The following is a 24739-nucleotide window of genomic DNA, read 5'->3' on the forward strand; positions in this document are numbered from 1 at the left end:
GGTATGGAACGGCTCGTTGCCTTTCCTGATTGCCCACAGAGTACCATGTTGTTCCTAGAACCTTTGCGTTCTAGGCGTGGCAGGCCCCTCATAAGCATCAGGACCTCACTTATCTTGTGGGCCTGTAGCAACGCCCAGAGTCCGTGGGAAGACGCAAGATAAGAGGTGCTTGCAGAAGGTAGGGCAGAGCTCAGAAGAGCAGCTCCTGAGGAGCAGCCAACACAGGAGGTTCAGGGGTGCAAATACAGGGCAGGAGCTGTTAAAGACAGTCACAGCAGGCATCCTCGTGTCCCACTGCCACAGGCACCACCAATAAAGCCAGGCACTCCTCACCAGACCCCCTTGCCAAGGCACCCAGTCACCAAGAGCATCAACAACAGACTTAGCCCCCTCCATCACCAACAGTCAGTTACTTAGATAGCTACCTCCAACTTCTCTATTCACAAATAGCAAGTCTAGGAGGACATCTTTCCTAATTGGCTCGCTGAGTACCTGTGACAAGAGGTTATCTCCTACAAACTTCAAGAATTTCCAAGACCTGCTCATCACAGCAGTATGATATTCCCAGTTGATATCTGGGAAGTTGAAATCTCCCATAAGGACAAGGGATACCGATCCAGACATTTCTCCTAATTGCCTATAGAATAACTCATCAGTGCTTACATCCTGGCTGGGTGATTGGGTAGTAGAAGCCCACTACAACATCTCCTTTGTTTTCCATCCCCCTAATCCTCACCTGGAGGCTCTCAACCACATTGTCACTAACTGTAAGGGCTGTATAATCAAACCTCTCCCTTACGTAGTATAGTGCAACACCTCCACCTTGCCTGCACAGCCTGTAGCCCTGCAGCCCGGCGCTCCAATCATGGGACTCGTTCCACCAAGTCTCACTAACAGCAATGATTTCATAGCTCTGGGAGCTGACCAGCGCTTCCGGTTCATCCAGTGCTCCTCTTGAGCATCCCCCCCATCCCCATGCCAGCCCCGGCAGAAAGGGCCCTCTCCAGGCAGGCTCCTGCACCGGACCCCCTCTGCTGTATCAGGCTGCCCCCATGACTGCTCCCGCTGCCCCTGAGAGACCCCTCCCTCCTGGGCTTCCACCCAGCTGCAAATGGCCTGTCATCCCAGAGAGCACACCTACTCCAGGAACACCAAGACAACTATATCCCTCACCAAACAACACTGGAACAAGACTGCCACAAACCTGCCAACCGTGCATGCCCTGAAACCCCTGCTCCCCGCCCCCAGCATCCTCCCGGCCCCACCTGCCTCGCCCCATCCTTGCTGCCATCACACAGGACCACACCACTTACGAAGGATTACAACACTTTTTATTCCCACGCAGCCATTTCACAGAGTACAAACACAAGACAAGACACCAACACAGACAGGCCCCCCACACCCACTGGCACCCCAGGGCCCCTCGACTCTCCTGCTGGGTGCCCTGACACCACCCCGTGCCCACAGACCCCGCTCTCGTCCTCAAAAAACTGCCGCAGCATGCCACACAAACAAGGGAGGGAATTCCACCCTTCATTTCTCTGGCTCTTGCTCCTGCCCACCAGAAAGCACCTCTTTCCAGACATTGGGACTGGCTGCTCACTACCACAGCACACTAACAGTCTTCCCAGACCCTTGGGGACGAGCTCAGCCCTCAGCCACACGCCTCGATGACACCTCTGCTCCGGAGAGCCGGGGGGTGACGTGCTCCCAAGGTGTCATGACATACAATGATGCACCGCTGCGACCCGTGCCGCAACACCTACCTCTGGCTGAGTGCATGTGCTCACAAGACACCGATGGCAGCTCCCGAGGACCGTGGAGACCCGCAGCTGTCCGTGCGAGGGGGATGGCACACGCTCCAGCCCACCCCACTCTACCGACAGGGGTGCGGGACACCTACAGTGCATGCTACAAGGGAAAGCCTGGGAAAAAGCTGCAAAAAACCCCCAAGTCTTGCATTGATGCCAGCAAACATCCAGCTCTGTCTTGCTGTTGTGCCTGTCACGCACCACCTTCATGTCCAGGTCCATGTCCGATCTCTCTCCAGGTCAAGTCCCTCTCTTGCCTCCATGCAGCAGGATGGGTCGGTGGCAGCATGGCCACTGTGGGGGGTGCTGTCTCCTACCCTACAAAGACTCAGGCTGACACGAGAACAGTACTTGGCTGGGTGGCGGAGCTGCGCCTACGAGGTCAGGTCCTGCGGAGCTGTGTGCAGCCACAGCCACAGCTGGGCTGCCACCAGAAGGGTTGCTTGGGTGCGGTGCTCCCCTGAAGAGCTGGAGGCTGCCAACACAACAACAAGACCCACGTGAGCTGCGGCCCCGGCACTCATGCAATGGGTGCCTCCCTTCCCCCTGTGACACCCTGGGTGCCCTACAAACATCTTGTTGCTGCCCCCCCCCCCCCCAGCCCTTTAGTTGGCCTCCAAACTCTACCCGTGGCCTCTACACTACCCTGCTGCTGCCCCACACCACACTATCACCACCCTTGCAGCTGACTGCCTGCCAGCTCTTCAAAGTCTGCCATCATTGTCCTCACAGCCCTCAGGCGCTGCACCACCTCTGTTCCCCAGGAACGGCACGCACCCATCTCCCTGCCCTCTGCCTCCCTCCTATCTGTGACACGCCACACGTTCCAGGCACCCTTCCCGTGCCGCTCACTCCTATGGCCCCTCGGCTTGGGCACAGAAGCCCCCTCTATGCTTGCCCTGACTCCTCCTGTGCTGCCCCTGGTACTTGCCCCTGCAGCTCTTGCCGTCCCCTTGCAGCGTTCCCGTCACACAGCTGCACAGGGGTCCATCTGCCCGGCTCGTGCAGATCTGCTCACAGCCTCCGTTGTCCTCACACCAGTCTGATCCTGGGCACAAAGAGCAAAGGGAGACACCTGAGCAATGCTCCCAAGCCCCCGATCCTTAGCTGCCTAAGACCCCTACTCACACACTCCCTGCTACAACAACAGGGCCCATGAGAGCATGCCCATCAACTGCTGGGCACGTCCTCACGTCACACATGTGGCTAGGCTCCTGTCATCCCCCATGACCCCAAAGCAGCACCTAGTCTGGTGCTCACAACCCTCCAGGGGCCTTTCAGGAAGACAAAGAGGAGCACCCACAGCACGGGGCCAGAAACGGAGCGCCCCACATTACCCCGGGCTCCCCCCCCCCCCCCCCCACCGTCATGCCATCTCCTGTGTGACCCCCCCCCCCCATGGACCCCTAGGAACACACGTCCCTGAGCGAGGCGGACCCCTGACGTGGCCCGCACCTGTGCCCATCCAGCCAGCACCCGCATGCTCTCCTCCCTCACCTCCCAGCAGCAAAAACGCCCTGAGCGCTCTCTTGCACTTGTCCCAATTCCTGCTCAAAGGAACAGCCTCTCCCTGCAGGACGCACGCATGCACACTCCCTCGCCCCAGGATCGTGCCGTGCCCAGGCACTGCCCCATGGCATGCCACCGGGCTCAGCCTGGATGGCAGCAAAGCCCTGCTGCCTTCCTTGGGGTCACACACACTTACGCTTCCTCCTAATGGGCCCCACTGAGATGATCTGCTCCTTGGGCTCCTCGGCAAACACGCTGGCCATCCTCGTGTGCTGAGGGCAGTTCTAGGCGAGGATAAACGCTGCCTCTGTCACTCTCGGCCCCTGCCTGGGGCCCTGCCGCACCCCTCTGGCCGGCCCGGCTCCCAAAGGGACCCTGTGACTAGGCTCAGAGAGCACAGGTCCTGAGGCGACCTGCCCATGGCAGGTCTCTCCTCCCAGCACCTCGAGGGGCACGCGAGACCCTTGCCCTTGGGGCTACATCTCTGGCCACCTCCCTCTCTGACACCGGGTCAACTGGGCTCGCCATGCTTCGCTGGAGCCCTGCAAAGCAAGCGACCTGTCCCTCAGCACTTGCCCCACTTACTATTTTGCAGGAGTATTTCTCCGAATCACAGAGTGAGACAGCACAGTGGAGGTGAACTTCGTCATAATCCCCGATGAACTTGAAGACGGTGACGTGGAAGCGACACGTCAATGATACCCCATTCTCCTCTATGCCAATGGTGTTGTCCTTCATGTTTTGGCACCTGCGCAAAGCACCGACACTCGCCCCAACCCTCCCGTGACCGGGACCCTCCCTTGACGGACACTGCTCGCCCCGTCCCCATAAGGCCCCTCGCCCCGGGTCCTGCGGTGGCATGCTTAGATTCCACCATGACCACCTCCTCTGGATGAGGGTGTCATGCCCTGCCTCTATAGCGTGCCCTCTCTCTGGCATGTCCGACTTCCTTGTACTCCCGCTCCCCAAGACGCCTCCGCCATGATCCATGTCCCCGTGTCTCCTACAGACACCTCAATGTCCGCAGCATCAGCAACGCAAGGAAGGCCGCTTCTCTCCACTGCTGGGACTCCATTGCACGCAGGGCCCCCGGCTACCTCCACGTTAAGCAAACTAACTCCTGCACTAACAACGTGAGCTGCCTTGTTCCCCATCCTTTCCAGATCTTGGTCAGCCATCTCACTAACCGAAAGGTCCCCCCCCGCTCCAATCGATGACGACGCCCCTTTGAGCACCCTCCCCAACAGACACGATGAAAAACAACAGGGTGTGCTGGGCCACCTGGCCCGCAGTCGCTCACCCTCCCTCGATGATGAAGTAGCGCAGCTTGTCGTTGCTGTCCCGCGAGGGGGTCGCATAGCACTTGTTCAGCATGAGGATCAAGTGGTTGGAATCGGCCCCGACGACAAAGACCCCCACGTAGAGCACATCCCGGGTGGTGAGCACCACCTCACCCTGCCGGTAGGGGTGCTTGTAGGATGAGTTCTTGTACAGGGCCATCTTGGTCGTGAAGCTTCCTTCCTGCGTCGGCACCGTCAGGTTAATCACGCTAACGATGACAAAAAAAATACCACCTCAGATGGAGGAAAGGCTGCAAACCCCCAGCTTGGCACCTTGCTTTGGACCCTCCCTGCCTCACCCTCCACCTGCATGCTCCCGTGCCTGTGCAATGGGAGAGGCTGCGCATCTCGCCCTGGCTCCTACCTGAGCATCGGCCGCACAACCGAATCCAGGGAGATCTTGATGTCCAGCTCGTAGGCGCAGGAAAACTCCACGTTGATGGTCCGGTCCCGGGTGATGATGTTGCCCGTGTTGTTTGCACTTTCAATCCACACCGTGTTCTTGTACACTATATGCGTGCTGTTCGACTGCAGAAGGAATGCAGGGGTCACTCGAGACGGGCCATCTCTGCTCCCTTGCTCCTAACGAATGCCTCGGCCCCTACATGAGCCATGCAATGCCAAGGGCCCCGCCGCCCCTCCACTGCCTCTGGCCAGAAAGGGTGCAGTATGGCAGGGCTAGGAACTGCTGGGCAGCATCTTTACTTTACAAGACCTGCCTCTGTTTTCCCTGACCCCCATCCCATGAAAGCACCTCCCAAGCGTCGCTCACATTGACACGCGCCCCTGCCCCAACCCTGGTGTCGAGCCGGGCTGCTGCCACCACAGAGGAAGACTGCCTGGCTGGCACAAAGCTGCACTACCTCAAAGCCCCCATGCCAACAAATTCCTTGCATACATAACGGCTCAGAATACACAGATCACTGTCCTCAGCCTCCCAACTACTCCTCTGCTGCCTCCTGCATCCTCTGGACCAGGAGGCCAGTCAGTGGGGTGACGGCAACCCCATGCCAAAAGACCCTGTGTGCTACAAAGCCTGCCCACGCCCTACTGCCCAAATGCAACCCGTTCCGATCGATAGTCAGAGCTACACCTGCATCCCAGGCACCAGCCGACTCTCAAGTCCCTTTTGCTCTATCAGGTGGTCTCCCAAAGGCATGCTCTCCCCGCCTCCTCTGCCCTCAAGTTCGCAAGAATGACAAGATGAACAGCCCAGCCTTCACTCCCAGCCTCGCATACCGGGTGCTCCAGCTCACCTGCACCACATTGCCACAGTTGCCCTTGGTGTTGTTGATCTGGAAGGAGATGAAGTCCTCCCCTTCGATGCCAGGGCAGTGGCGGTCATTGACCCGCACCCCCTCACGCTCGAAGCCCAGCTGGAACAGCTTGCACTTCGAGATGGACACCTCCATTTGGGCAGCTTTGCAGGTCACCTCCGCATCAATGATGTCATGGGTGGCTAGAGAAGACGAGACAGCGTCAGATTACCACAAATAGCACTGCAGGCCCAGGCCGCCGGCCCACCCGGCCCTCCTCCCCACTGCCAGAAATGGGCTGGGATCATCTCCTGCAGCACACCTTGCCCATCCAATGTCGCTGCTGTTCAACGTGCTCCTGAGCCAGAGATGCCCATAACGTGCGCTTCAGAAAACCTGCTCCCGACCTGAACTACGCATGGTCACAAAACCCCATCTTGCCAGAGGTCCTGGCCCTTGGCACCTCCCTTCCCAAAGCCCTAACCTGCACCCACGCTGCTTGGCACCGACCCTGCGGCCAGGACTGGAGGACTCACTGTTCCCATAGGGCGGGGGCTCGATGCAGCCACACAGCTCCCCACCGTTGTCCAGCTCACAGCTGCGGTTGGGGCAGTCGGCGCCCATGCAGGGGTCTTCCACCACTCCTGCTAAACAGCACAAGACGGAGCGCAAAGACAGTCTTTATCCTCAGACCACAGGGCGGGCACCTCCAACCGCCATGGGCCACCCCCTCCTTGCCGGCCCCTCTCCCCCTCTCCCGCCAGTTGCGGTCCCGGTGGGACGCGGCTCCTCTTGACCCAGACAGCCCCTGGCTCTCTTACAGCAATTCTCCTTCTCGATCCACTCGGTGCCCAGGATGCCAAAGGTGCGACAGGCCTCACCGTAGGCAGCCAACGAGCCACACAGCTGGACCTTCTTGTGGTTGTAGCAGCCATCCAGAAAGCAGGACTCATAAAAGGGCAGGGGGTCCAAGAGGCCATAGCAGGGCTGGAAGAAGCCTTTCATGTCCGTCAGCTTCAGGCAGTAGCTGTCACTCTGCAGCTCCTGGATCTGGACGTTGTCGCAGGAGGCAGCATACTGCGAGTACTGCAGCTCGTTGCAGCTGTGGGCACCAGACATGTCACAGAGGCTCCCATCGCAGCTGGCCCCACTCCTGCTCCCACCCAGCGGGGAAGGGCCGTCCGACTGCTCACCTCTTCTGCATGCCATTTGTCTTCCAGCTCTGTGCTAGCACCACGCTGCTGACTGCCGGCTTCCCCCGCAGTGTCGCATGGTCATCCGTCCGGTCGCCGTTGAAGTTGCCACAGAGGCCGCACACCTTGTTCTGCAGCCGCTCCCCGATGGTGATTCTGATGACATTGAAGCCATTGTAGCGGATCTGGATGTCGGGGCTGGAGTCAATGACGAGGAAGCCTTCCTGGCTGAAGATCTTCGTGGAAAGCCCCGTGACGAAGGGGATGTTCACGTGGCTGCCATTCACCTGGCGCAGGAAAGGACACAAGGCTGCCATCCCTCCCGTCCCTTCAGCATATGGACGCGAGTGTGCAAATGGTTCTGCAATGGCTTCCTGATATCCCAGCCATGAAAACACACCGCCTTGTCTTTGGCAGGGGCCAGCATATCCTCCTCCTCCTTCTGGCCCAACGGATCACTCTGAGCACACCACCTCCCTTAAATGCCCACACGAGGCTGCGCTGCAAAGGGAGCCCTACTCACATGCAGAGGCTCTAGCTTGGGACTCACCACTCACCAGGAAAGGCCACAGATGGTGCCCTTCAGACACCAAGTGACACTGTAGCGATAGCCAGCCCTCCGTGCCTCTCCGTGCCCCTCTGCTCAAAAGGACAGCTTCGCCCGCACTACTGAGAGGTGGACAGGTACACAACTACAAAATCCCAGGCTGCGGACAGCCTGCCTCCTGTCGGCTCTTTTGTCCCCACTGGTATCTCTCCACAAAGCCCAACAGATGACGACTGCATCCCTCACCCATAGAGCTGCCTCGACCAGGACGCAAAGCCACTGACAGAGCCTTCTGGGGCCCTTGTGGAGACTGTCGTGCGGCCCTGTGCACCATCCTCCTCCACTTGGGAGCTGGTCCCCCACCTCCCGGCCTGCGGCCCCTCTCCAGAGGGGGTGGATGCCCCCGACAGGACCTTACCTTGACGGTATTCCTGTCGCTGATAAGGATCTGCTCCTCATTGATGTAGAAGTACACGGGGGAGATGATGGTGAGGTTGGGTGAGGACCATTTGTCAAAGTTGATGATGAGCTGGAAGGAGAAGTCGGGCAGCTTCTGGCAGATGGTAGAGAGGACGAAGGCGCAGTTGGCGGGGAAGCGGAGGAAGGCCCCGTCAAAGGTGCGGAAGACACCGCCACCTGCAGCCAGGCAGAAGGAGCTCCTGGTGCTGAAGCAGCCACGGACGCCATTGCGCAGGGCACACTCCTCGTCCGACTTGCAGTGCCGTGGGTCGCACTGGATGAGGTTGCGCCGGAAGCAGCGGCACCGGCGGGTGCAGTCCCCGTTCCAGAAGAGCTGCTTGGGCTAAAAGAGGGACCTGTCACTGGCTCTACCCTCTGCAGTCCCTTGGGCCAAGGTTTACGCCCTTGCGCTGCATGGCAAGTGAGAGCGGGCAACGAGGACAGAGGAAAAGGCCCAAAGAACACACTGTCAGCTTGCACCTACCTTGCAATGTCTCTGCTACCCGCGGGCATGAGGAAACTGCACGTTTCCACTGCCACCGCACCCTCCCTCACCTCTCGTACACGCACAAAAAAGACAGTGCGCTAAATACCTCCTTGACCCCTTTCTTGTGCCCTGCCGGCCACCAACACGTCTGCTAAGGTCCCCATACAACAGTACCATGATACTGGCTTGTTATGGGTGTGGGGCTTGGCAAAGACACCTTATGCAGAACAGTTTCACTGACACAAAATACAACCCATTATAATATGAGCAATGCCATCAGCACAACACCCTGCTGAATCAAACTCCCAAGTAACATCCAGTAGCTACAAATAAGTAAATTTCATGTGAAACAGTAAGCCCGTCTCTTGTGGAATACCTAGAACAACGTGGTCATACAGTAGTGGACTCTGGCACTCATCAAAGCCAGTCTTCCCAGTCACCACCCTTTCTTCCCCACCCTCCACCAGTTCCCTCCCATCCCTGCCTGACACCCGAGTCACCCTCACCCAACAACCACGTGATGATTTTGCCAGAGAGAAAGACTCCCTCCTCTCCTCTCTAACCCCGGTGCCCCCTAGAGCCACAAGAGCCCCGTGCCACCGCTGTGTCATCCCTACCCTCACTGACAGCCATGGTTTCCATCACCAGCGTGGTACCAGCCTCTCACCTTGTGGAGTCTTACCGACTCCACCTTTCCACTCCTCTAGGAGCTATAATTCCCATGGGGCCCTCAGATTGAGGCTTCCTTGCTCTATGCTGGCCTTCCTCGGATGAAGCTCCAAAAGAGCGGCCGTGCAAGACTTGGGCTGGAAATGAGACTGGTGCAGGCAAGGTGCCCCTGACCCGAGTGCATGCCAGTAGCCAGATCAGAGCTGGACCCCGGCCCCAGCACAGGGACTCCTCCAGCAGAAGCGATGGTAATATGCTCTGCACCTCAGAGGTGGACTTTGGAGACCGCAGGACTGCTTGGCCCCAGCAAACACCCCACAGACCATTGCTGGGGCTTTGCTATGGAGCCCTCCTCACCTCTCTCTGCCCCCGCTCGATGCACGTCTGCCTGCTCTGCCCCTTGTTCCGCGCTCGCTCTTGCTTGGTGCAAACACACCAGACTTCAGAGCAATCCCCAGGCAGGGCCATGGACACACGATGCTGACGAAGGAGAGGACCTGTCTGTCCAGGCCCTGTGGAGCACTCTCTCTGACTGAGGCTATGACCCTGGCAAACGGACCCAGCATGACAGCCAGTAGCAGCCTGGCTCGACCACCTTCCCCGCTCAGGGCATGAGATGCTGCCCGGGAATATCAGAAAAAGGGTGGGAAGAAACCCCAAGAGAAGGACGTGAGCAGCGTACCTCATAGTATTTGCCATCGGAGTAGCAGCCGCAGTTGTGGGGAAGGATGCAGCTCTTGCCATTGAGGACGTACCCAGGGTCACACTGGCATCCCTCCACGCAGTAGTGGCTGCAGTCACTCTTCAGCCGGATGGCAGCGCATCGGGGCTGGCACAGGGACACGCAGCTCTCGTAGTGGCTGTTGGGGGGACAGCTGACGGCTGCGACGTTACCAGAGGACAAAACGGATACAGATTATCTCCCCAGACAAAACCAACCTGGTGGCCAGCCACACATGGGGCCGTAATGCCCACTGCTGGTGTCCCCGGGCAGCTAACTCCCCTGCCAAGGTGGCTAACATGGACCACGTTGCCCAGAGAGGGACCTGGAGCTCCCAGGCATGCAACTGAAGGGAAAAGGCAGCCTTCGTCCCTCTGTCCTACATCGCTTGCCAGCTGCCTAGTCCAAGCTGAGCAACACTTCTCTGTTACTCACCACTGTCTGAGGTCCTGCACGGCAGTTTCCCGAGAGCCCTTTTCCTGTGCTCCCTGCTCTTCTGCAAACAAGCCTACTCACTGACACCAGATTAACATCTCCCTCCGGGAGGGATGCCCATGCTGGCCCCTGGGCCTTTCAGGCAGCACACGGAGCCTCTGCGCTCTCTGTGTGAGGACGCAGTTCAGGGGACATGTCTTTGCTGGTCCATCAGAGTGTGAAGCCTGCGAGGACTGCTGCTCGTGCCTGGGCAGGCTGCCTCTCCCCACGCCCCGCCGGGGACCATTTAGGACCTGGCGTGCAGGGTGCCGGTCAGTGGCCTCACTGCCCCTGCCCCATGAGAGCGGTGCCTTCTGAGCCATGAGTTTGCTTGTTTGTTAGAAGGAAGAACGACATAAATTTAATTTTCAGTCTTGTTAGCAAAGACAATTACTTCCCATCTGATTTGCCAGATAGATTGGCTGCCAGAGGCTCACGGCCCCCGTCCTCGGGAGTCTAATTGAACATCGCATCATAATCTTATTGACAAGAGCATGCGGCTTCATTAGAGCAAACACGTACTCCTGGCTTTGAAGCTAATACAATTGCTGCTTAACAACGGAGGGACGGCTGATACCTTCTGAACTTGAGGCTTCCCTCTTTCCCTCCCTGCTCCTGCACCACATGCAGTTTGTAACAGCTCCAAGAGAACATACCGCCCCCCCCAAGACCTGATCCCACACCCCCGCCCCACCTGGCAAGCACGGCAGGGACTGTCTGCCAGGCCATCGGCCTCCCCCTCCCTGGTCCGCACACAGGTCAGTCTGGTGCCCTCGGTGGTGACTACGTGCACACCTACTACGCTGCTTTAGCTCACTGCTCTGTCGACTACGCCCTTATCCTGCGGGGAGGAGGGGATCCCCAGGGCCTTGCCCAGGCACTCACCGTGGGGACCTGGGATGTGTCCAGATCAATGGCCCAGGAGTAGCGGGCACCCGCTGGCGCTCCACGTGTTGCTCTGCTACCTCTCTATGGGGTGAGCTCTGGCAAGTGCTATGGCTACAGTGGATGGCCCCAGGAAGTACCTCTAGGGAATGAGGGCCTGGAGGCAGGGTGGCACTTACAGCACGAGGTGAAGTTCCTCCAGCCAGTAATGGCAATGCCCTGCGTTTGGCACGTGCTGGCATAGTTCTGCAGCCAGCTGCAGGCCGTTTGCATGGCTCCTCCATCGACGCAGGTGTCAAAGAGGCAGTTCTTGTAGAAGAAGCTGGGGCTGATCTTGCTGTGGCACTTGGCGAAAACGCCGCTTTGGCTCGGGATGAGGCTGCAGAGCTGCTGGGGTTTCCAGAAGCCTTCCACCTTCCCACAGGCGGGGCAGCGGTCACCACAGCCCATGCGGCAGAACACATCCTGCTTCGCCCAGCTCTGGACGAAGTCAGCGATGCTGGTGGCCGGCGCGCCACCCGCGGCCACCAGGTCGTCCTCGGGGTTGCCGTTGTAGCGGCCGCAGAGGCCGTAGGTCAGGTTCTGGAAGCTGCGCGGGATGGTGACGGAGAGGAAGGTCTTCCAGTCGTACACCACCTTCAGCCCAAAGTCGGTCTCAACCACAATGTGAAAGCCAAAGGCAAAGATGTTCACTTTGCCCTGGCCCAGCTTCAGGGGCAGGTAGAGACGCTCGTCGTTGATCTGCAGGGAAGGAAACAAGAGGCACTGTGAGTGGGGATGCTGATCGGAGCTTCTGTGGGAGGACATGAAGGAGGGCGGCTTGGCACGCCCAGAGCAAGGTCCCCCACTGGCCTTGCCTCTACATCCAAAACAAGGCAGCCAAAACGGAAGTCACCTCCAAAAGCTGTGCCTGGCAGCACCCTAGGGACAAGCCCAAGCGTATGGGACATGGTTAGGGACATGGTATAGTGGTGGTCTTGGTAGTGTGAGGTTTACAGTTGGACTCGATGATCTTAAAGGTCTTTTCCAACCTATACGATTCTGTGATTCTGTATGCCCTTCCCAACTCCTGGAAAACCTTGTGAGCCATAAGGCCTCATGCCTAGGGAATTGCTCCATGGTTTGGGAGCCACGGCAGGGAGAAATAACGCCGGCCCTCTTGACCCTGCACACTCACCAGCACGGTATATTTGTAGGCACGGTGGATGATGATGTTGTAATTGAAGACCTCCACTTCAACTTGTTTCACCCACAGGGCCAGAGAGGTGTCCCGATCCTCATTCTTGGCTGTGACAGTGAATGTCGGGAAAGTGTCCGAGCGCTCCGCCCTTGGCCGAGCAATCGTGGTGCACAGGACCAATGCGCAGCTGCTCTGGAAGTCGAAAGAGTAGCCATCGAAAGTCAGGTAGTGTCCATAGCCGGAGATGATGCAGGAGGCGTCAGTGCGGACGTGGCAGTAGTAGAGGCCGTTCTCCTCCAGGCAATACTCGTCGTCCTTGCAGGAGGTGTTCTCACAGTACACGCTGTTGTCAGAGCCGTTGCAGTAGCAGAGGAAGTGGCAGGCAACGTCCATCCAAAAGGTCTGGTTGGTGGCCAGCTGGCGCCCCTCGAAGTTGCAGCCACACTCACCACGGGGAACACAGCGGGTGCCGCGGAGGGCGAAGCCCTCGTCGCACTGGCAGCCCTCCGCGCAGGCATCTGCGCAGACGGGGCCCGTGGCCAGGGTCTCGCAGGTCTCCACGCAGCTCATGCACTCGTCGAAATGGCTATTCTCGGGGCAGGTGAGAGCTGCAGGGCCGACAAAGGTGGAGGGTGAGTTCCCAGCTCTGGCAGCCTTGGGGCAGCGCGGAGTGGGGGAACAGGCAAAAGGTGGGAACGGGGTGAGCAGCGACCAATTTGGGGGGGGGGGGGGGGAAGCAAGAGGGGGAATAGTCCCAGCACCTTGCTGACCACCGGCTCCTCCCATCCCCTTTGCAACCCCTTCTCCTCTCAGCCATCGCCCTCCTCACATCACAGCCCCGTCCCACCACATGCCGAGTGACATCTCCTCCCGTTATTTCAGAGGATACAAGGCCAGGGCTTGGCCTCGGGCCTCTGCCCGGAATGGAGAGGATGCGCCACTCTCCCCTTCCCAAACGGATGCCTCCCTCAAACCTCCATGGTGGAGACAGGGGCCGCTTCCCCACCACGTACTTCCATGCTGGGGATTTTTCACATTCGCTTCTGAATTATGAATGTTTTCCCACCAACAGCAAGTTTATAGCGACAGCTAAAAACAAGCGTTATTCAAATTATCCTCTGGTGGTGGCGTACAGCACTGTCAGACACCATCTGTGGCTCTGGAGTGCTCCTACACCACATCATAAAACTCCTGATACCTCCTGAAATGCCACCCTGAAATCGCCTCACTGGGAAATCTGTCTCTGCCAGCACGAGCACCGCTTAGAAACTGCCATTGGTACACGGGGCGGTGCTGCCTTGCCTTCAGGCTCAGGAGACATTGCATTCCTACCACAATTCCCCCTTCCCTTCCATACGCTACGTGGGAGAACGCTTTGTACGCGCCAGCCTCCCTCATGGCAGAAAGCTCTACCGGGCATAGCTCTTTCGACAGCAAAGCCGATCTTTGTATGACTGGTAGGGAAGAGAGTGGGAAAATTGCCCCAGATTGCCAACGTTTAGACACCTCCACCCCTACCCCATCATATGACTTTGGACATCTAATGCTGCCATAAGTGCCGTTGGGTCAGGACCTCCCACCCAAACAGCCCTTCTGCTATTGAGTGTCTTCCAGCTCAGCCACAGCAGAGCACCCTGTGAGTAAGGGGTACCCACCAGAGATGAGAAAGGACAGGGGGAAAGAGAGCCCATACTTTTTGGCATCCCGTAAGAAAAGCTGCTCTACCTCTGTACACCCACAAGCTCCTGACAAAAAAGACTCTGCCTGAGGCTGGCGGTGTCTACATCCCCTTCTCCCCACCCCAGGCACTTAAAAGCTTTGGCAGACTCACGGCAAAAACTGTGGCTCCTCCACTGGCCGACGTCCACCTCGGCGTTCTTGCAGGCACTGGCGTAGCGTGCCACCGAGTCGCACAGCTCCGACCGGTTGCCCCCGCTCTGGCACAGGCGGAAGAGGCACGTCCTGTAGTAGGCTGAGACGTTGACCACACCGTGGCACTCCAGGAAGGAGCTGTTGGTGGGGTCATTGATAATACCACAGTTGGAGCGGCTCCTGTAGGACTTGAGCCGCTCCGAGTCGTTGTTGCAAGCCTTGAGGAGGTCTCCACATTCCCCATTGCAGATCTCGTCAAACGTGGTCCAGCTCTCCAGGAAGAGCTCCAGGTTGTCCGTGCACTTGCCCTTGGGCAGGCAGAACTCATCGCTGGCGTTGCCATTGAAGAAGCCACACAGGCCTCCAGTGCAGTTGAAGTAGGCGGTGGAGAGGCGGATCTCCAGGAGGCCCGAATCATAGTAGCTGATAGCCATGAGCCCCTCTGACTCCATCACGGTGCTGTTGTCGCTACGGTAGATTTCCAGGCGGCCAGAAGGGTGGAAATAGGGCAGCTCCACGTCGTAACCGTTCACCTACAAGTAACAAGCGGATCGAGACGCTTCAAGGAGGGCAATGAGACTTTGCATGGCTGTTCCTGTCTGCTGGCTACGTCACACTGGGTATGCTAAATGCTTCCTGACCTGAACCCCACCCTCCAAGTCCCAGAGCCTCCTTCAGGTGGGGGGATATGGCTCTTCCCTTGCATTTTGTCCCACAAACAGAGAATGTTTTTCCAGGGAAAAAACAAGTTGCAGGAGACAACTGCAACATTGGGAAAGTCTCCAGAGCTGGCTCAGCAAGCAAATAACCACTGCAACAACAACTTCACAGGGACCTAAAGGGCCTCCACACAGTGGTGACCCACACGGGCTTCCTCCAAGTGCCACCATAGTGCTTGAGGCCCTGACCTGGGGGAATGGTCCGGGGCCGCGGACCTGCGAGCCCTTGTCCAAAGGGGCACCAGATCACAGCGTGAGCCACTGCCTCCCACCCCAGGGTGGACCACCCTGACAGCAGCACCTTTACCTTGATCTCAGACAGGCTGGCACCTCCGATCTTCACCTCTTGGCCGACCGCCTGGATCCGCACAACGCGAGGCCCACTGGGAGTGGATCCGGGCTTCCTTTGGCTGATGTCCACCTCGATGAAGTCCGGTCTCGCCGGGCAGGTTTTGAGCAGCGTGTAGGAGTGCTCCAGAGGATAGGGGAAGGCAACGCCGTCAAACGTCTGCAGCACCTGGTTCTGTCCCACCAAACACAGGCTCTCCCGCTTGGGGTAGCAGCCCCGGTAGCCATTCTCAATGGTGCAGACCTCTCCTTCGGGGCAGGTGGTGTTAAAGCACCTGGCCTCCCCGCCGTCCTCGCACTCACACTCCACCGTGCAGTCCGCCACCGCCCAGAAAGACTCCCCAATGGCATAATACCGGCCATCCACATCGCAGCCACACTTCTGGATAGGGACACAGCGGTCCGTGCTGAGGACGTGGCCCCTGTTGCACTCGCAGCCCTCAGCACATGGGGAGGAACAGGCCAGCGGGGCCGTGAGGTCCGAACATGTGGCGGGGCAGCTGCTGGCGCACACCGAGTAGTGGCTGAGCTCCGGGCACCGCACAGCTGTCGCTGTGGGTGCAGAGGGGAGACAAACAACAGGAGGACCATATTACGGCATGGTTCAGGGCCAATGACCTCTTTCCCATTGACCCACAACAGAGACAACACACAGTGACCGGGGAGCCCTGCTTGGCGGTAGAATTGGCCCCTCCATTTCCCTCCCGTGCATGCCCAGCCATTCCGCTTGTGCAAGCAATAGCTTCTCCAGAACAGCCCCAGAGCCATCAAGCCACCCTCAGCTATTTAATGCCACAAGCGAGGAGGGTGGACCAAGAAGTGTGCCATCGGCCAGTCCCCGTTCCGGTCCAGCCTCCATCTCTCACGGCAGACAGCCGTCTGCAGAGCAATGCGGAGCTCTTGCCTCGTGCCTGACTCATGCCGCCCTTTTGCTGGCACAAGAGTCTGATGCTGCAGAGAGGAGGGACCAGTTGGCTCTCGCCCAACTCCCTGCCCTGGATTTCTCCCCATTCATCTCACGCACTGCTGGGCACACAGGCAGACCCCTGAAATTGCTCCCCTCTTCCAGAGGGGAAGGGTACCTGCAGGAGCACACAAACACTTACCGCATCCTGTCTGGGTGCGCCACTCTCTCACCGAGATGCCCAGGGCCTGGCACACCGCGGCATATGCCTGGATGGCTTGGCACAGGCTGCTGCCGTTATCCCGTGCACTGCAGAGGTCGTAGACGCAGCTGTGGACGAAGGCGGTGGGGTCCACGACGGCGCTGCACTCCCACAGCGGCCCGCCACTCTTGTTGATGAAGCCGCAGTATTCAGAGGTGAAATAGAGGGACTCGGTGGCGGCATCGCAGAGGCTGCAGTTGTCCAAGCAGCCGGGCGAGCATTTCCGCTCGGGGTGCGGCACTCGCCAGCTCTCACCCAGGTCCGGCACGGATGTGGCCAACCTCCCGTCTGAGCGGAGGGTATCATCCTCGGGGTCTTTATTGTAATTCCCACATAGACCGCATGTGGCGTTGATGTACGTGCCCGGAACAGAGATGGAGGCATAGTGTTGTCCATCATAGGTCACCAGCAGGCCAAAGTCAGTCTCCAGGGCTGTGGACAAGCCACTTTGGTAGACTTTTATTGCGCCCAGTTCCAGAGAGATGGGCAGGGACACCACCAAGTCATCCACCTGCAGGAACAACACCAGAAGACTGAGCCAGTGCATCAAATAGCAGAGCCCTCACACTGGGACACAGACAGGAGCCGTTCAGCCCCGTTACGGGGTCTTACGGTTAGGGACATGCACAGAAGGATAGCTGTTGGTAAGCCACAGGCATTTGCCACCACGCCTGTCACCCACGCCTGTTCCCCAAGGGATGCGTGGGGCTCAGAAGTGCTGTCACGGTCTCACTGCCTGGCAAAGTTCTCCCCTTTCAGCGGGGCTCTTACCTTCGCTTTCCCAAAGCTGCCTTTGGGGAGGACAATCTTGTGCGAGTAGACCTCCACAAAAATATCCCTCAGCCAGGAGACGGAGGAGCTGCCTCGGTTCTCATTCTTGGCCTCCACATTGAAGTAGGGCAGCTGGGAGCCTGGCCAACACTGCCTGGCGAGGAGGTAGGAGCAGGAACCCTGGAAGTGAAAGAGGAAGCCATCGAAGGTGTGGTAATGTGGATCTCCAAACACCACGCAGGTGCTGCTCTCCACTGGCACGCACTGGAAGAACTTGGTCTTTGGTTCGCACACTTCAAAGGGGCCGCAAGCCATCTCCTGGCAGAAGATCTCGTTGTTGAAGTCCAGGCAGCGGCACTTGGTGGTGCAGTTGGCGTTGTCCCAGAATATCTCCCCTTGATGGAGAAACTGTCCTAGAAAGACAGAAAGGCAAAAACCCATGCTACATCACTTCTCTAAACAGAGGCACGTGCTCTAACTGCACCACGTCAGTCCTCAGAGGGGTTTGCTGGCCCTACAATCGAGACTGCTGCCAAAGCGTCCTGCTACCAGGCTTTTCGGCTGCTTTCTTTGCGCAGGCTCCTGGCAAGAGCCCCTCAGCAAAGCGCTGCAATCGCAAGCTTCATTTTCAATGTATGGTGTGTCCCCTTCAAGTCCTACCCGTGCCACAAGTCCATGGGATGGGGTGAGTGCTGTCACAGATCTGGGATCGATGCCACACCATGCAGGCTGGCTAACTTGAAAGCTATTCCTTCCGTTTGGGACGCCCACCACCCTCTTTCTGCTTCAGTATCGTGGGACACAAGAGCCACTTGTGCTATTTTCTCAAAGGCAAAGTCCACTGGTAAAGCTCGTGCCTTTTGGAGGCCATGTCCAGCGCTGTTGCTGTACTTGCACTGTCCTTCAGCTTTGTCGCCATCTCCGTAATTCCTCCGTTGAAAAAACTTTGCCGGTCGAAGAGTGACTCTGCCACCAGCGGCCCAGAGGCAATTCACTCCCATTCAGAAAGTGCTCATAGTAGTTATGAAACCAAAGAGCTGTTGATAAGTAACTTCCACACCATACACCAGTGACAACAGGAAACGATGAGTGATCACACAGCAATAGACTGAGCAGACTTGTTACACGGCGGTACTGTAAAGGGAGGCAGGTTTGTCTGGTGAGAGACGTGAGAGGCAGAGAGAAGACGGGAGAACAAGGGTGGCAAATACCCGTGAGAGTTTCCCTCTCCTCCATATGGCCGTCTTTCACACTTCTCACGAGCGTGGCTTCCGCCGTGCGCACTGCCTGAATTTACCTCTCCTAAACTTTTTGTTCTCTTCCCTGCCTCCTACAAAAAAAGCTATTTTCCACTTCCCTGCAACAAACAACATCTCCTCTTAGCAAGACCCACTTGCGAGGGCTCCTGTGCCAACTGTCCTGGTGTGGGGGATTTGGGCAAATGAGCGCCATTAGGCACGGCGGGCCCCCTCACCTCTGACACCTCACGCTGCATCTCCTCTTGTGGAGGGCAACCAGCTGTCCACCGTGAAACACAAATCCAGTGGCAGGATCTACCCAAGCTGCCCTCATCACCTGCAAAGCCGAGACTGGCTTTCAGCCCCTTTGCAAAGTCCAGCCTTTCTTCCTGGGGTTGGCAGCTGGAAGTGGCTGGAGTGGTTGGACCCGAAACCTCCGCTGGGGCTGCAAGAGCCTCGGGATCTCACGAGCCTTCTGTGGTACGGTCCTAAACCAGGACATAAAGAAGCCACATGTCTCAGAGTGGTGACATCTCCAGTGTCCATCAGCAAATGACAGTTCTCTCTAGAAAGACTCCCAGAGCACAGCGGACGCTCCTGACAGTTTTATTTGTCAAGTGGTAATGCAATAATCTCTCTGCAGCAGAGTCCCTGTGCAGTCGCTCTGTGCCTTTATTAATCCCTTTCTATCACCACGCTGTCGGTGACACATGCACAGACACTGTAACTGGTGCAGGGGCATGGCATTTGTCCTGCCCAGAAAGCCTGCTATTCCTCCTGCAGAAACAAGGGAAACGGAACCACACCATCAGCTTTCCCACTCTGTGGGCAAGAGAAAATTACCATCTGCAGGTCTTTCCCGTTGCCACCATCAGCGTCGCAGAAAAGAATCAAGACGATGGCTTGGTGGCATTCAATTTCTGCGAAACGCTTGAGCCCTATCCGCCCTTGACTTCAGGTTAGGGTTCTGCTTCTGGGCCACAGAAATGGAGGCTTACAGCAATACCATACTACTAAAATCCCAGGAAGGAAAAAACCTAGCACGGATGACGGTTTTGCTCACTGGTGGTTGAAAGCAACACCAAAGGCAGAGAAGACTCCCGCATGATTATGGGCCCCTCTCAGTTTTCTCTGAGCTGCCAAGTCAGGCATCGTCTGCACTGAGAATTTGCTGCAAATACTCCTTGCGAGCTGGGTCCAGCTATCTGTGAGCATGCTGACATCCCCTTGGGAGAGGCAACGCCAGCCGGGACAAAGGGAAAACAATGGCTGACAACAGCTTCTTCACATACGCTGCGGAGGATGCTCTCCCGCTGAACAAGACATGCCAAACAATGACAAACCTCTGTCCACTCTTCAAGGTGTTAGGCTTTTGCAGTGAGCAGACTGACAGTTATCACTGGAAGTTGGGTGATGACTTTGCGCTGCGTGCAGCAACTCAGAAATGCGCACGGAGCTCGAACCCTGCTTGCGTGCTTCTGTCCCTGCAGCTGCAGGGAATGCCTTGGCAAAAACACAAATCGCGCAGCAGCCTGGAGCAGTCAGGCACCTCTCCGCCAGCGTCCCCACAGCATTAGCTTTTGCTACACTCTGCCCCAAAACTTGAAAAAAAGCAATGCTTTTCCCCCTTACCTCTCAGGCTGCAGCCATTGGCCGGATCTATTTCTCTGCCATCTATTTTGAAAGCCCAGCGCCCGGGGACATTAACATTGGTTGTTTCTTCAATATTGACTATGTCTGGGGTTCTGGAGCCTGGGATGCTAAAGAAGTTGGTGATATTTCCACCATTGAAGCCAGCCTAAAACCGAGAGAGAGCAAATTTCATCACACGTCTTTGCTGCAGGAAAGTGATGCGGCATTTCCGCACTTCTCTGCCCCCCGCAATAACTCCTGAGCATATCTTCTTTAGTTTTAAAGTCTCTTTTCAGGGATTTCAGTTTTCAGGTAGTTTGGATGTGAGTGAAAAGCTCAACAGGTACTACAAGCAGTATGGATGTATATTTACACATTATGTACGTATATATACATATGTATGTATGTGCATACAGATTATGGGTATATGTATTGAGTGGCTGCTATAAAGTGAGGAAGCGATGGAGGGAGGCTCCCCTTCCACTGCTTCGCAGATTCTTTCACACCAGTCCTGGCAGCTGAATCTGAGCCCTCCTGACCTACAGAGGTGCGCTGGGACCATCTAAGAGAAAGGGCTTGGTGCTAGAGCGGGACAGAAACCACCCACAGTCTTAGCACAGAGTAACATCACCTAGTTTATGTTTCTCCACTTGGGTCCTCAAGGTGGGGGGAGACTTAGGGGCAAACCCAAATGCCACATATCTGGGTCGCTTGTTAAACACAAGCCCTAAATATATACACAGGCCCAAACTTGTCTGTCTCCCAAATAGACTGGATGCCAAGGCGTGATAGGGCAGAGGGGAGCTCCAGAGCCCGGCAGATAAGGCAGCTTTAACGCCTGCAGCCTTTAGGACACACCTAGGCAGGGAACCTCTCCCCCCTCAGGCAGATGGACTGGCTGTGGCACCGCTGCTGACACCAAAGGTTGGGGGGCTTGTCCCACTGTGCCTGGCAGTGGGCTTGCAAGGCCGGTGCTGGGGACATTGAGGGACAGAGTGGCATGAGCAAGCTATGGGCAACCATCTGAGAGCTCGGCAGGGATAGGGATATGGGAGCGAGAGCCTCACCTGGGCCATCACCCCGCCGAGACCAGTCAGGGGGTCCCCTCCGCTGGCTGTCCCCGTGGTCCAGCTGATTTCATGGTAGTTAAACAGGGCAAAAGACGACACTCCGTCTGTGATCAGGACAGCTTGGAAAGTGTTTACCTGTTGAAAACCATAAGCACATTCACAAGGTGATACTGGTTTTCTCAGTACCTCAGTTTCTGCCTGCCGCTTCTGCCACATTCACCTCTGGCCCCGGGTGAGATGCAGGAGCCTCACGGTGAAGAGCGGCAGAAGCCAGATGAGACCCGAAATACGCTCCCCTTGCTGCTGCGACTCCACCAGCTCCCATCCCCATCGCTACCCTCCACCTGGGAGGACAACAAGACCGTCTCCGATCCAATTTAATGCCAATAGATGGCAGCATGAGAATAAGCTCGCGGGGAAAAAGCAATCGGCAGGATTCGGGTTGTTATGACCTGTTATCTTCCATTACCCTATCTTAGCTTTATTCCTTGCTGCATTATCTTACCCACTTCCCTTCTGCATTCATATCCTACAATACTGTGGATTACATCCAAGTCAACCATGTATATTATGCGCTTTGCTTGTCTGCCAAATCCCTCGGTACCTGCTCAATCCGCTGCTTGCGTTCTTCCTTTCACTTGAAATGACTCTGCATTTCCAGCCCCCCAAACTCCAGATACATTCATGCGACTGCCAGCCCGGGCCCCATGCGAGAAGGGCGTGCTTTGCCAGCTGGCAAGGGCGGCATAGCCCCGAGGCTCTTCTCTTTTACGGTTGTGCAGAAAGACAGAAAAGGCCTCTCCCCTTGAGATATCCCCTCTATCTGTGCAGATCCAGCGGCAGAGGTCACCACTGGGAACTAGAAGTCAATCACTTCTCTCAGCTTTCTGCATTGTCCTGTCCTTCCCATCCTTGCCTGTCCTAGACTGCTCTGCACCGGGACTGTGCCGTGATAAATGACTGCTCCTCCTGCCTCTCAGCAAGCAAGATTTCAGTGGAGAACAAAGCTTGGGCTGCCCCTCTTTTAATTATTCAAGACCAAAACTAGGAGCCCAGCTACCTGGGCACTGCAAACTGTGAAAGGAACGACAGCCCCAGAAACAATTATCAGGTGATATGGGAAAGCACATCGATCGAATCATCTCGTGCTAGAAAGCGCTAGGTCTTACTCTGCCAACGAGAGCTGAGCTGCTCCGTGTTAACAAGAGTTCACGTGCTGCTGGACAAAGGGAAGACTCCAGAGCACCGAGGGGCTGGGGGTCACTTTGCACCACTTTATGTTCCCTTACAGCAAACCCGCTAATGTGATTATTGCCACTGAGGTGAGCACAAACGCCTGAAGATTGAGGAGGGGACCCCACAGCTGCACTCACTAAGCATGCCACAAGGGAAGTCACTTCCAAGACACGTTAGGTTCCTGCCATGGGAAATCTTGGAAATGGAGGCGAAGCAGCCTGTACGAGCTGTCAGGGAGAGCGAGAGGTGTGGGCAGAGCTGCCTCACAGCAGCTGCAAATGGCACAGTTCACACCGGGGCAAGCGGGAGAGCAAGCGAATGGGAAGCCACCGTTTCCACTCCTGCATCCTTTCCCTGGGATTCTGCCTCCTACATCTGGTTTCCTCTTCACCTCCTCAGTATGCTTGCTCACCTTTCCAAGTCTTTTCCCATCCCTGTTCGGTGCTCACGGCCAAACATGCATCAAGCACCCTAGCCATCTAACAAGGGTCTCGAAAACCGAACCCATTTGCTTGGGTGTCATCGAAAGACAGTAACTGCAGTATCCCCGAGGCCACATTCACAAAATTGTTTTCTGCAGCTTTTCTGCATTGCGATGAATTTCCTGCTTAAGTTGAATCGTGCTATTCTGTGTGCCAACCCGGAGCCCTGGCCGCTATTGAATGGGAAGGCTCTATAACAAAATAAATTGCATTGTGTTGCAAATGTAATTCTTCAGGCAATACACGAATCTCTATATTGCTTGCTGTCTGCAAATATATATATGTGGGGGGTTTTTTCTGCAAGCACTGCCAGGACTGGCAAAAAATATGCATTAAATCTCGAGCCTCTCTAACAAATGGAAAAGAGATGAACTGTTTATCAGAGCCAACTCCTCGAGACAGAATAGGCCAGCTTTTGGCACTCACAGTACGCAGGCTAATCCTAAACAACTCTTTCCCCAAAACAAAGGCAGGGATCCCTTACTCGCTATCTGCGCCCCAAGCTTCTGCCCAGGCTCTACCAGCAACGTGCCCTGAAAAACATTGCATCCCCATCCTCTGAGATACAACTCGCACATTTATGGAAATATAACAGAGCTACCACGGCCGAGTCGCTAGCATGACTCTCTGGTCAGTCTGGATCGGTCTCCCCATGCAGACAGGGTGGTTGTCATCGCAAAAATGCTGTCAGTATTCCCTTTGGTTTTCCCCTTCCTATCTCAATGTCTGCACAGGATTTCAGAGCAGCCGTTCAACCCTTTGCTACAAGATGCCCTCACCACCCTCTTGGATTAGTGCTGTGGAGAGAGTGTTTCAGCCTCTGCCACAGAAAAAGCCATCACGATTTGAAAGGAAAAGGGGTTTTTGCCAAATAAATACAAATTAAAGCTCCCATTCTCTCTTTCCTGTCTCCAGCTCCTTGGAGAGTGGATTACTTCCAAAACTTAATTTACCACAGATTCCTGAACTAGGGCCTTTTCTGCTGGAGCAGCCCTCCCTTCTCACAGAGGCAAATAACAACCTTAGCAAATAACAACCTTAACAACTCCAGCCTCAAGAGGGTGACGAGGAGAAGGGAGCTCGGAGCAGAAGATTATGGCTGGCCAGCCAGACAACAAAAGGCTTCCCATCCACCTCCACAGCCCGTTCTTTCCATCACCCCGCTACCTCGTGTTCTCTTTCCCTTGTGTTAGGAGGCCCCGCTTCCTCTCCCCAGGGCTGAGTGCGGGACCAATTTATCCTGGACCCCTTTAGTGGACAGACCTGATCCAGCATGGGGGGTCAGCAGGGGGCTGCCCTCCAGTCCCACTTCAAGACAAGATGCATGCTTTGGCATGCCCCTTATTCTCTGCTCCATCCCTGGGCACCGTTCGCCACGTCGGGAGGAGCCTGCTCTATGCGCACGCCCCGAGCACACACACCTCGGCACGCTCAGATGCCGCACACAGTCAGGCTGCTTCGGTACCTGGCCAGCTGCTACAGGGTGCATCTGGGTCTTGCCCAACACCCTGGCCCCATTACTGCCAAAATAACGTGCCTTCAGACTGAATCACTCCTTATAAACTGACTGCGCAGGAGCGGGTGGGAGCCTCAAGTGGTTTATATCATGACAGAGCTACTGTTCAATGCCAAAACTTTGGCTCCTTTATAAAGGCCTTTCTTCCGAGGTGCCTG

The 24739-nt window shown here is 56.6% G+C and overlaps 1 protein-coding gene across 1 annotated transcript in view; it reads right to left on the minus strand.

Moving 5' to 3' along the window:
• Positions 1-1280: 1280 nt before the first annotated feature.
• Positions 1281-24739, minus strand: part of TECTA (tectorin alpha) — a 28955-nt gene continuing 5496 nt past the window's right edge. The window contains exons 4-23 of the mRNA XM_072884386.1: positions 21345-21482; positions 20278-20443; positions 17408-17820; positions 16577-17147; positions 15430-16022; positions 14363-14936; positions 12529-13139; positions 11531-12092; positions 9954-10153; positions 8075-8458; positions 7110-7396; positions 6738-7018; positions 6453-6563; positions 5917-6119; positions 5025-5188; positions 4621-4869; positions 3906-4068; positions 3517-3604; positions 2743-2859; positions 1281-2286 (exon numbers count right to left, since the gene is read on the minus strand). Coding sequence (XP_072740487.1) covers positions 2186-2286; positions 2743-2859; positions 3517-3604; positions 3906-4068; positions 4621-4869; positions 5025-5188; positions 5917-6119; positions 6453-6563; positions 6738-7018; positions 7110-7396; positions 8075-8458; positions 9954-10153; positions 11531-12092; positions 12529-13139; positions 14363-14936; positions 15430-16022; positions 16577-17147; positions 17408-17820; positions 20278-20443; positions 21345-21482 — 5976 coding nt within the window. The 3' untranslated portion in view covers positions 1281-2185. The remainder of the gene's footprint in view (positions 2287-2742; positions 2860-3516; positions 3605-3905; positions 4069-4620; positions 4870-5024; positions 5189-5916; positions 6120-6452; positions 6564-6737; positions 7019-7109; positions 7397-8074; positions 8459-9953; positions 10154-11530; positions 12093-12528; positions 13140-14362; positions 14937-15429; positions 16023-16576; positions 17148-17407; positions 17821-20277; positions 20444-21344; positions 21483-24739) is intronic.

The sequence above is a fragment of the Ciconia boyciana genome, chromosome 20 (genome assembly GCF_034638445.1).
Source record: "Ciconia boyciana chromosome 20, ASM3463844v1, whole genome shotgun sequence".
NCBI classification, from domain to species: domain Eukaryota; kingdom Metazoa; phylum Chordata; class Aves; order Ciconiiformes; family Ciconiidae; genus Ciconia; species Ciconia boyciana.